Source organism: Mus musculus, chromosome 18 (assembly GCF_000001635.26).
Source record: "Mus musculus strain C57BL/6J chromosome 18, GRCm38.p6 C57BL/6J".
Classification (NCBI taxonomy): domain Eukaryota; kingdom Metazoa; phylum Chordata; class Mammalia; order Rodentia; family Muridae; genus Mus; species Mus musculus.
Window position 1 is genome coordinate 49,973,856 of NC_000084.6, and position 12,215 is coordinate 49,986,070.

The 12,215-nt window shown below is 46.1% G+C and overlaps 1 protein-coding gene across 2 annotated transcripts in view; it reads left to right on the forward strand.

The window, feature by feature from the left end:
* Positions 1 to 5,571: 5,571 nt before the first annotated feature.
* The window catches only part of Tnfaip8 (tumor necrosis factor, alpha-induced protein 8), a 113,803-nt gene continuing 107,159 nt past the window's right edge, over positions 5,572 to 12,215 (forward strand). For both annotated transcript variants that reach the window (NM_001177759.1, NM_001177760.1), the window contains exon 1: positions 5,572 to 5,771. In NM_001177759.1, coding sequence (NP_001171230.1) covers position 5,771 — 1 coding nt within the window. In that variant the 5' untranslated portion in view covers positions 5,572 to 5,770. The remainder of the gene's footprint in view (positions 5,772 to 12,215) is intronic.

Here is a 12,215-nt window from a genome sequence, read left to right on the forward strand (position 1 = left end):
AGAGGCAGGTGGATCTCTGAGTTCGAGGCCAGCCTGGTCTACAGAGTGAGTTGCAGGACAGCCAGGGCTACACAGAGAAACTCTGTCTCATAAAAAGAAAGAAAGAAAGAAAGAAAGAAAGAAAGAAAGAAAGAAAGAAAGAAAGAAAGAAAGAAAGAAAGAAAGAAAGAAAGAAAGAAAGAAAGGAAGGAAGGAAGGAAGGAAGGAAGGAAGGAAGGAAGGAAGGAAGGAAGAAAAAAGGAATATTTTCCAGATGGGCCAATAGTAATAATGGGGCCAAGGAATTAAAAGTGTAGGCAAGGCAATGTCTCATGAGAATCAGATGACTTTCTTTGGAAGACATAAAAGGAATGGTTATTCATACTGAAGCAAGTCAGAGAAGAGAGACTAAAGAAAGACTCCACAGAGTCTAGTTTGGGAGAATGAATAATGATATTGATGTTACCTATAGGAGCATGAGTAACTTGTAAACAGTTTCAGCACAGAAGGGTCCCACTTTTAAACCTCCTATATACTTAAATATATCTGAGATTATGACTGGGGCAGGAATGAGTAGTGATGGAAATATCAGGTTTTATGGAAGTGTGTGATACTTTCTCTTCCCTTTGAGAGGGAATGGTAGCAATCCCCTTCCCATGGGCCTTGCTACTTGCTATATAGGTCTGTTCATTTCATCGTCATGACTGTGTAGTCCAGTCCTCCCATAGGTCATCTACCCACTCTGCTTCATGGTGGCATTTGATGGTCAAACCTGGAGGAAACAATTCACACACTGAAGGTCAAGAACATCAACAATGTATGGAGTTGAATTTACAGATAACAGGGCATCCTGGTGACTCACACAGCCACTCACACTTACAACAGAAGCCTCGTTAAGGCTTTGTGCTTTATCCAAAAACATCCAGTGGATATGTGGCAGATCTGGTACTAGAATTTTCTAATGGTGACGAACACCACTCAGTGGCCATAGATGCTTTAATGACTGTAATGTGAAATTTGCCCCCATAAGCTTCCATTCTGATGGCTCAGTCTCTGGCTTGCTGTGTGTCTGAGTTTAAATAGGAATTCCTACACCACCCTCCCCAACTCTTGTGTTTACATGCTTGACCATAGTGGGGGCACTATTAAGAAGTGTGGCTTTGTTGGAGTAGATGTGGTCTTGTTGTTGGAAGTATGTCAGTGTGGAGGTGGGCTTTTAGGTCATATATGCTCAAGCTATGCCCATTGTAGCACACAGTCCACAGATCCACTGCCTCTGAATCAAGATGTAGAACTCTCAGCTTCTTTCCCAGCGCCATGTCTGCCTGCATACCTCCATACTTCCTGCCATGATGATAATTCTCTGAAAGTGTAAGCCAGCCCCCATTAAATGTTTTCCTTGATCATGTTGCCTTGGTCATGGTGAGTCTTCACAGCAATAAAACCCTAGTTAAGACACTGTGCTATTTTCAACACTGTGGGAAGTGGGGCCTAGCTAGGGTGGGCCTTAGAAGGTTATTCGTGCTTCTGGGTTCTGCCAGCATGTCTGCTCCTGGAACCACTCTGTAAGAAAACCACTGCATACTCTTCATGCTCCTGGCCCATAGACAGAGCCACTATGCCCCACTTCCCCACCACCATAGACTACATTATATGAACCCAAATATATCTTTCATCCCCTTAAGCTATTTTACAATATTTTGTGTGCAATAAGGAAGTAGCCAATGCAGGTAGGCATTGAGGTAGTTTCTAGTTATCTGGGAGCAAGAAAGCTCAAATATAAAAACGCATTTCATTCTAATTTACCTGCACAATTGCAGATTCTGGAATATTTAGAATGCATTTTTCTGCTTTTTCTGTCTACTCATAATGGCTTACTGCATTTAGAAACCTTGTCCAACAACCCAGCACCCTATCCATCTGTAGGCCTTGGAGTCCGTCTTACCCTTTCATCCCCTCCAGCCTTCGGTATCTGTACTGGTTTCCAATTGCTGCCATGATAAATTACTCCAAGGTTAGGCATTTGACACAAAGTTTTATTTATAGTTCCATACTTCATGGGCGTCTCGCCAGTATCAAATTATGGAGTCTGGAGGGCTGAGTTACTTTCTGGGGGCCCTAAAGAAAGAAACATCTCCTTGCTTAATTTTGGTTAATGACATCTTACATCTCAGGGATGCAAGGCTGATATCTCATACCCTTTCTGAACTGTAAGCTACAACCCATTTCAGCTTCTAGAGGCCACCCTGTGGTCTTTGGCTCATGACCCAGGCTGAATGTCTCCTGACATCTTGACACTCTGCTCCAATGTACTTCCACCTTAGAGGACCCACATAATTAGGCTCAGCTAATAATCCAAGGTAATGCCCCCATTTCAATGTTCTTATTTTTAATCATGAGGAAAGAACTCCTTCCCCGCTGAAGTGTTAACATTCACAGATTCTTGAGTCAGAGGCTGGACACCTCTCTGTGAGACATTGTTTTGTCTGCCGCAGCATCTTGCCTGACATGTTTTGTCAGTTTACTGAACAAGTCACCTGGCTCTGGGGTCCTCTAGGTTGTTTCCATATGGGAAAGCCTTTTCTATCTATAGAACAACGTTTGACATATCTCCCATGCTTAAAATCCTTCTGCCTTCCTCCATCCAAGGGTACTGGAGGATGGAAGACTTTAGTTTGGGTTCTGGTCTGTTGTTTTAGCATTAGTCCAACCATCAATATAACCTCTCTTCTAATCCTTTGTTTATTATTATTATTATTATTATTATCATTTTAATATTAGTAATCATATTTTGTGGGGGAAGAGGGGACAGAGCCACACCACATAGCCTTGGCTCTCCTGGAGCTCACTCTGTAGACCAAGCTGCCCTCAAACTTACAGAGAGCCACCTGTTTCTATCTTCTGAATGCTGAGACTAACGGCATGCACCACCCTGCCCAGTCTGCAATCATTTGTAATGGGAGAACATGCTTGCCACTTGTGGGACAAAACATTTCCTTGGAGGATGAAGCACACATATCTATTCACCCTTGACAGGGAACCCATGACAAACAAAAGTATGGATACCAACAAAGTCCAATTTGGTGAACAATGAGTTTTAGTGTGGTTACTTGTAGGAATATGGGTAAGAGGTTACTTAAAGGAGCAGAAATCACTCAAAGTCACAAAACTCCACTTCCAAGGCTGAGAACCTGACGCATGCTGTACAGCCTGTAAGGGGGGCGGGGGTGGGGATGCTCAACAGGCTGGCAGTGTCCTTTCCAAGGGACTTTGGTCTAAACATCTAGGCAGTTCAGGTGGTTTCTGCTTCTTCCAGAGTCATCCTTGCGGTTCAGCGTCCCTCTGTCTGAGGGGGACTGTCAGCTTTTATGGTTTACTCTAGGGAGGAGGGGCCTAGTGAATCTGGTTAGTTTAGGGGACTTCCTGAAGCTGTCTTGAGCTGTTTACCTTCTGGCTTAAGGAATTCCTTAAGGAAAACAGCCCTGCAGGACTAAAAATCTTTTTACATTAATTATTTATTTACTTTACAGATCTAAGCACCCCCTCCCAGTCCACCAGTCCTACCCCACTCAGGTCCCCCTTTCTCCCCTTCTCTTCTCTTCTGAGAAGGGGGAGCTGCCTCCCAGGGGTACCACTCCACCCTGGTACATCATGTCCCTGCAGGACTGGGCACATCCTTTCCCACTGAGGCCAGACAAGGCAGCCCAGTTAGGGGAACAGGATCCACAGGCAGGCAACAGATTCAGGGTCAACTCCCACTCCAGTTGTTGGGGTACTCACATGAAGACTAAGCTGCACATCTGTTACATATGTGCGGGGGTGGGGGCGCTAACTCCTACTGAAATAGAAACAGTCATTAAAAGTCTCCAGCTCTCCCCTTCCCCCAAAGCCCAGGGTTAGGAATGGTTTTGTTGGTTTGTTTGTTTGTTTTTTCTTTTGTTAAGACAGGGTTTCTCTGTATAGCCCTGGCTGTCCTGGAACTCACTCTGTAGACCAGGCTGGCCTCGAGCTCAGAAATCCGCCTGCCTCTGCCTTCCTAGTGCTGGGATTAAAGGCTGGGGATTCCACTGCCCAGCAGGCTAGGAATGTTTTAATCTTGTAGAAAAACTACTACACAAAACCACTGCTCCTACCTTAAAAAGGATTGTGAAGTTCCCACTTCGTACCCAAACCCAGCTCAGAGCACCCCTTCCAGAAAGTCATCCTGATACCTCTGATGCCTAATTACAGCCTCGGACAGTGATCCTCTTTTATTCACCTCTGTATCTAGTGTATGGTCCTGTGCTTTGCTTTAAATCCGTATCGTTGTGATTCTGTCCATTTCACCAACCCAGTCTTTACTTTCTTTCGCCCCCTCCACAACCCCCCAACCCCACCCCCACCCCCTCCCCCGTTCCCCTGGGTCAATCATACACTTCCTGGGCATGTTGCTTTCTTTTTTTTCTTTTCTTTTTTTTTTTCTTTGATTTTTTGTTTGTTTGTTTTGTTTTGTTTTTCGAGACAGGGTTTCTTTGAATAGCTCTGGCTGTCCTGGAATTCATTCTGTAGACCAGGCTGGCCTCGAGCTCAGAAATCCGCCTGCCTCTGCCTCCAGAGTGCTGGGATTAACGGCATGTGCCACCACGCCCGGCTTCTCTGCCGGGCTATTAAGAGCTACAATCATAGACTGTTGAGAGGATTAGAATGGTTGCGTGTACATTTTTAATTTGTTAATAGTATTCCTGACCGGCTTTACAGAGCTAGTCTCAAGAGTGGATGTTTACGGTATGAGTGGGTTCCTCTTACTCACAAGTGGTCTTTGCCAGTTACCATAGCCACCCAGGAATGGCTCTTTAACAGAAAGAAACTGCAGAATCAGCTTCATCCCCGTGTTTCCTTTGGAGTTTCCTGGTTCCTAGGGCAAAGGCAGTCAGTCATGCTAGAGTGGTGTGAGTCTGAGTGTGTGCCCAAGACCACAGGCTTCCCACGGGGAAGCCAATGCGAGACTAACCGAGAGATGAATTCCACGATCTCTGACAATGAAAGCCAAGAATCCACAAGTGCTTGGAATGTCTTTGAGTAATCTTAACACGAGGAGGGAGAGAGGAAGAAAGATGGAAAAGAAGCAGGATCCAGAGACTTCTGCAGATCATCAGTCACGTACATGGGTTAAGTGTCAGTCATGGTGCAAAAGAGAGTGGCCCTATTTGACCATAACAACTACAAAGGCAATTTCATTTATGCAAAGAAACTGAGAGATCTCACAAGCAGATCTTGGCCGCCAGCTACCAAAGTTTGTGCTTCGCTGCCCGGTGACCTTCCATACTGCCTGCCCTGAGTAACACCGTCCTGCGCGGACCATTGTGTACTGGGGCCCTTGGAGGTGCAGATCTACCCGCTCTGCTTCCAGCTCCCTGGCCACACTGCCTGGTCTCTGCCGCCAGACCCCGCCCTAATAGGTGGCCTTTGCTTTTCCTCCCGCCCAGCAGCTCAGCCCCTCCCCACTGATCCTACAGCTGAGTTCCTGCCCCGGCCACGCCCCCTTCCCATCATGCCACGCCCCTGACCTCCTCTCTGCTTCGTCCAGCAGTCTGGCCCCTCCCCTAGTCCACCTCCCAGCTCCTCCCTGGCACACAGGCTCCGCCCCTGCCTCCTCCTGGCCCCGCCCCAGGCGCGAGCTCCACTTCTCCCGCGCTGGGGCCCGCCAGGGGTTTTAGGGGTCCGAGAGCCGCGAGCAGTCCAACTCCGGGGAACAGCATTGCGGGACCGCCCCGCTCTTCACTCGTCCCGGCGCCGCCGCGCCCTTCCTCCGAGTAAGTGCCTCCCTCCCAGGAGTGGAGCTTAGGGGTTGTGGGAGTCAAAAAAAAAAAAAAAAAAAAAAAAAAAAGTAATGATAAAACCAGACACTATTTGGGAACTTTTAAAGTGCTACTGGGGTCGCGCTTGCAATTCGCCAAGAGTTTCAGCCCTGAGAGTGGGTGTGAGTGGGTGCGAGTGGGTGCGAGTGGGGAGTACAAGTGGGCGTGAGTGTGTAGGAGCGCGCATCTCGGAAAGTCCCGGAGTTTTAACGTATCCGCGCACACTATGGATCCCAGTTCCGTTGCTGGCAATCTACCGCTGGGGAGAGACCTCCTCCAGCCCCTGCGTTGAGCCCCCTCTCCCCATCCTTTCCTTTCTTCTCTGAACTCCGCTCTGGCGAAGAGTACTGTCCTCTCCATGACCAACCTCACACGCTGAAGCAAGGGTTGCCTGTGTTGTTCAGGATGCCCCAGATTGTAGACTGAGATGCTGCTCTGAGATTGTTATCCAATCCTGCATTGTAAACGGGCAGCGAGCAGAGTTTTGCCTTAAAATCATCCTGCGAAGAAAGTCGTGTGCGTGTGTGCGTGTGTGCGTTTCTGTTTGTCCCGTGTGCTTACCGGTGGCGCCGAGCTTCCAGCACCTGCTGGGAGAACACCTGATGAGTTTCCCAGGGCCTGGTGATCCAGTACTGCTGATAGGCTGTTTCAAGACCAGTCTGATCAAACGACTTGGCCACCTAAAAGATGTTCCTTGACTCAGCAACACCATGTTTCTAAACCGATTGATTTCCCAACATACAGCACTACCAACTGTAGTTTACTGCCCAGTGTTGAAATAATAACGTCCTTGGGTTGCTTAAATCTGAAAGTTTCATCCTAATGTAAGTTAGTTCTATTGAGGAGGGGGCATCAGTACACTCGTTGCAAAGGGCATATTTCTACACACAAAAAAACGATACCTTGAGCAGTTTGCTGCATCCTAACAGCCTTACTGTGCTTGAGTTTCTGAGTTCCCTTCTACGTATAATTTCTGGTTCTCCTACTGGTCAGATTATTCTCGCTGTGTGCATTCCCACGAAACTTCTCCCACATCTTTGTTGAGAATCCCCTGGATGCTGGTGGGGAAAGATACTTTGAATACAAATTATTTACTGAAGCCCAGGGCTAACAAAACTTTGTAGCTGAAGAAAAGAAAGAATAAACAGGATGGCTTTTAAGAAGCCTTTGTGCTTTGGTGGTTGCAAGTTAAGAGCTGATAAATCACTTTAAGTGCGGCTTATCACAGCGGATATTTTTATCATGCATTGAATCCTGTATTACACAAAGGTGTTTTCACGCTGTTTTAACTAAGAGAACATTATACTTTGTAGTGTAAACATATGACTCCATTTCTGTTTAAGAAAAGAAATAATTATCACACTTAATTAAACACCTGGAAACATTTATTGCCACCTTCTAATTAGATCTGTCATAGGGAGTTAAGTCAACAATGTATTGCTGATATTCTAGGTAGTAATATAATTTTCTTTTCTTTTCTTTTCTTTTCTTTTTTCTTTTGATCTTTGGGATGCTATCTCCCTCCATGTAGATTAATGTTTTCCTCCTCTACCCACCACCACTGGAGTGTTTGCCTGTAAACTGGATAAATAAAGTTTAGGGAAATAGATTAGCTCCCATATTCCTGTAAGATGTGTATAGTGTATTTAGATAATATGTGTTCTGGATGTAGATTTAATAAGCTCTTGAATGGGTCTAGATTTCCTGGTTTAATAAATCCTCAAATATTTTATCAAAAGTGTAGACAGTATCTTCACAGCCCTTGTTCTCATGAGTTTGTGTTTACTGAAAAAAGGGGTCATGTGAGTCAGAAATCTCATTCTTGTTGTCTTTCTGTACTAGTTTTCTTTCTATTCCTGTGACACCATGCCCAAAAGCAACTAGCTGGAGGGAAGAAGGGGCTTATAAGTAATCCACCATTGGGGGAAGTCGAGGGAGGCACTGAAGCAGAGTAAGCACGGAGAGACAATGCCTACTGCTGGGATGGCTTTGTGCTGTCTGTATTCAGATGCTGGTTTTCATGCCCAGACATCTGGGTGCAGTCCAGACATTGGCATGGTCAAACATGTTAGTTGGTGGTCTCAATGCATGTTATGCACGATCTCAATGTTACGTGAAAATTATTTTCTATCACTTCGGATTGATTAATAAAGTGTGATGGAGCAATTCGCTGGGCAGAGGAGACTATGGAAGGATTTCTAATCCCAGTCCCAGGGACAGAGTCAGGGGAGATTCGGTGAGAAGGAGATGGACCAGGAGACGTTGCCATGAGGCCTCAGTGAGAAAGCGGCCATGGTGAGGGCACATGTGGAACCGAGTGAGCCAGGGCAGTACTCCCATTGCAGGACCACGTGGTGGGGAAGTACCCAAGCCAGCATAGTAGGGTTAGAATCTGCCATTGAGAAGCTGCCGATCTTAGTGCTTGTAGCTTGTTAATGAAAATATCAGGTCTCTGTGTCATTTATTCAGGTGGCTTAGAAATACCCTGCAGTTATTTGGGAGCAAAGAGAGGCAGAGACACCCCTCCCTCCCCATCCCCCCAAGAATTACTTTTACAGATTCCTAGGTTGGTCTCCATGATTTGCTCAGCTTGGTTTCTTATCTATGTAACCCAGAACCACCTGCTCAGGGGTGGTACCGCCCACAATTGGCTGGGCCCTCCCACAGCCTTCGTAATCAAAAAAATACCACACAGACTTGCCTATAGGCTGATCTAATGGAAGCAAGTCCTCAGCTGAGGTTTCTTCTTCTTAGGTGACTCTATTGTGTGGCAGCCCGACCCAATCTAACCAAGCACACTTTCCCATTGTGATCGTATTTTTAGCTATAGTCTCTGCCTAGGTTTTGAGTGTATATGAGGGCAGACTGTGCTGAGACCCTAAATAGAATGGTAGCCACCAGGCTCAGAGCGGGTTTTTTTTGTTTTGTTTTGTTTTGGAGGTCAGGCCTTTTGCAGTTTTGGTACTGTTGAAATCAGAGGAAAGGGTATGTGGAGAGAAGTGACTGCGTCCAAGCCCTGCTCATTAGGAAATGTCCTGTAGGGGGAGGGGCAGGTCTCTAAGGGACACTCCCAGCAGTATAAATCCTTGGGGTTGTGTGGGGCATCATGTCAGGCCCAGCGCAGTTCATGCACTGTGCTAGGGTTAGCTGCACTTGGAAGCAACACAGCTGCTTCTGGGGGATCTCACTCACATTTAGAGTTGAGCTTTGCCGGGCACTTAGCAGAATGACCCCTTCTGCACCTTCTCAGTTTTGCATGGTAGGAGTTGAAAGGACCAGATACAAGGTAACTTCCAGGAGTTAGGGGAGAGGTAGGGATGACAAAGACAGGAAGAAAGGTCAGGAGGCCTGTGGAAACTTGGGGATTGTTAGCTAGCTCTAAGGGCACTGACTTTGCCAGCGAGGACGCACACAGAGCAGACTCATAGTTTTAGGGATCTATGTCTAAGATAGAGACAATGAGGGGAGATGCAAGTGGTGCCTAGCCAGAGTAGCTTTTATCTCCTTGTGGCTCTGTCCCTTCAGTGCCCACATCCTGTATCGAATACTGAAAGCATACAGGAAAAAGCTTCACAACCCCCCCAAAGGTTGTCATAACTACTTAACAACTCTTAGTACTTCCTTTCCTGATATCCCATATCTGTTATTGGTGGACTGCAGTTTCTAGACTTTTCTTCTTTGCCGTCACTGTCCAACATTTGGAAAGGAATTTTTCATGGAGTGGGGAGGGTAGGGAGGCAAGAAAGGGAACGCCTTGCCTTAAGATGTAAATGAAAAATAACTCCCAGTGGAGGTCAGTTGGTTTTTATTCTTTATTATGGCCCGAAGATACAGCGATGAGTTAAAAAGAATAGAGGGTGGATGATTCTAGAAGGTCAGTTAAGAGGCACCTTAGAAAGCACTTCTCCGTGGTCTTAGACCACAACCTTTAGGGGCACTCAGATTTGGGGGTATCCAGTTCGTCAGTCTAGCAAGGTCGGACATGAGCGTCCTTCATTCCGACAGTAGAGTTAATTGAGCTCTGGGTGTATGGCCGGTAGTTCAGAGCCACGTCTGGTTTATCTGATGGCCTGGAAGGCTGGTAACTCACACAGAAGGACCCAGGTAAGAAGGCATCCTTGAGGGTGACCGGATTGAAGCAAAGTGGACTAACATGTTCTGTGTTTCACAGAGGAAAGGTACTTAGGATAGTCAAAACATTCTCAAAATAGTTTTATTTCTCTGATTATGATTAGGAACTGTGATGGTTTGTATATGCTTGGCCCAGGGAATGACACTATTTCGAGGTATGGCCTTGTTGGAGGAGTGTCACTGTGGGTGTAGGCTTAAGACCCTCATCCTAGCTGCCTGGAAGTCAGTCTTCCATTAGCAGCCTTCAGATGAAGAGTTAGAACTCTCATCTCTGCCTGCACCATGTCTGCCTAGATGCTGCCGTGTTCCCACCTTAATAATGGACTGAACCTCTGAACCTGTAAGCAGACCCCAATTCAATGTTGTCGTTTATACGACTTGCCTTGGTCATGGTGTCTGTTCACAGCAGTAAAACCCTAACTAAGACAGGAACTATATCTGGCACATTTTGCCTGATGTCGGTTTTAAATAAACAATGACAGAACGGCAATCCGTCTGATCCTGTAATATTTTCTTTCCTTAAATGTTTGTGTAAAGTGGGGACATTACTTGAGGAAAATGTTTGAAAGTATCCCTGTCTCAGTAGCCGTCAGGTAGCAATTGGGTAGTGCCTATCCCGTCATTTCAGGGGGCAGCTGTTTTTTTTCTGAAGCAGCAAGGACTCATGGTACAGGAGAAAAGCTGCTGCAGGCCACCGTGGTTGGCTTCACAGCATCTCCCTTCTTATTGAGAACAGGGGCTGTAGAGACAAACACTTGTGGTTTCTCTCAGGGTGACTAAGGATGGGTTAATCTCCATCCACCAAAAGGAAAAAATCCAAGGGAGGAAGGCATTGGAATTCGCCAATGCAGGAGTACCCCAAACCCATGTACAAACAAATCTCAGACACTCTTTGATAACAGTAGAGTATTAAGTTCAGATTTTCCTGTGTTTGTTTCATGGGTGATGAGAGTAAGGATGGCCTGTTTAGTCAGGAGGAGCTAGGTTAGGATAACTCTGCTGGAGTCAGCTGCTCGTTTCTCGGCCACCACAGGCTACGTTACTTTGAAAAATTGACATCAGCTCTCTGAGCCTGCTTCCTCAAAGTTGGTGACCGTGATTGTGTTCTATGATTACTGGATCGACTAAACGGAAAATATTTAAGGTACTCCATTAGTGGTAGCCTTACATCAGTTAGCCAAATTGGTCTCCTTTCAGGAGGATGGTGGCGGTCCTGAGCTACAGTCCTGTAGAAGAGGATGGTGGGGAATTGTTTTGAATGTGCTCATGGTGTGGATAATTTGTCTCTTACAAAACCAGAGGAGCCCAGTGAATACAGCAGAGTTTCCGTGACTCCCTGCTGCGGGATTACATGATTCTCTGAGGGGCATGCATCTGCGGTGTGAGCCAGCACAGGGCTGCTTAGTTTGTGTCTCAGCATGAGGAGCTCCGGTGCCCATTAAGCCTCCCCCTACACGGGACAGTGCTTTTAAGACCTGTCACAATTAAGCTATGAATAGTGAGTTGGCCTCTCGCCCCTCCCGTGTTCCAAACAGGTATTGAGGGCAGAGTAGCCAACACAGACAGCTGCCTGGGGCATTTCAAGGAACTCAGCCTAAGTGTTTGCTCCAGAAGCAAAGGGCAGGGAAGTCCGTGCTCTTCTGGGAACACAGCATTGGGCAAGGCACACAATATGTGACTGGATGTCTGAAAGGAGCCAAAGAGTAGAAGGCAGCCTAGACAGGCACATCTGGTACTTATTCCTGCAGGCTGATTCTTTTAGTAAAGCCCTCCCAACTCCCAAATCCGTATTTATTTATTTATTTGTTTATCTATCTATTTATTTAATGAGATGGGGTCTCTACCTGGTCCTGGCTGTCCTAGAGCTTACTATATAGACCAGACTGTCCTTGAACCCCCAAATCCCTATCCCTATCTATCTATCTATCTATCTATCAAAACAGAACCTCTACTTATTCCTGCAGGCTGATTCATTTAATAAAGTCCTACCAACTCCCAAATATTTATTTATTTATTTATTTATTTATTTATTGAGACGGGGTCTCTACCTGGTCCTGGCTGTCCTGGAACTCACTGTGTAGACCAGATTGTCCTTGAACTCATGCATTCTCCTGCTTCTGCATTCTGAGTTAGGATTAAGGGTGTGTGTCACCATGTTCAGTTGGTTTAATTATTTTTTAAAATGAGATTTGGAGTTTTTGAGAGATTGCTGAAAGGTTAAGTACACTGTTCATGCAGAGGGCCAGTGTTTGGTTCCCGGTATACACT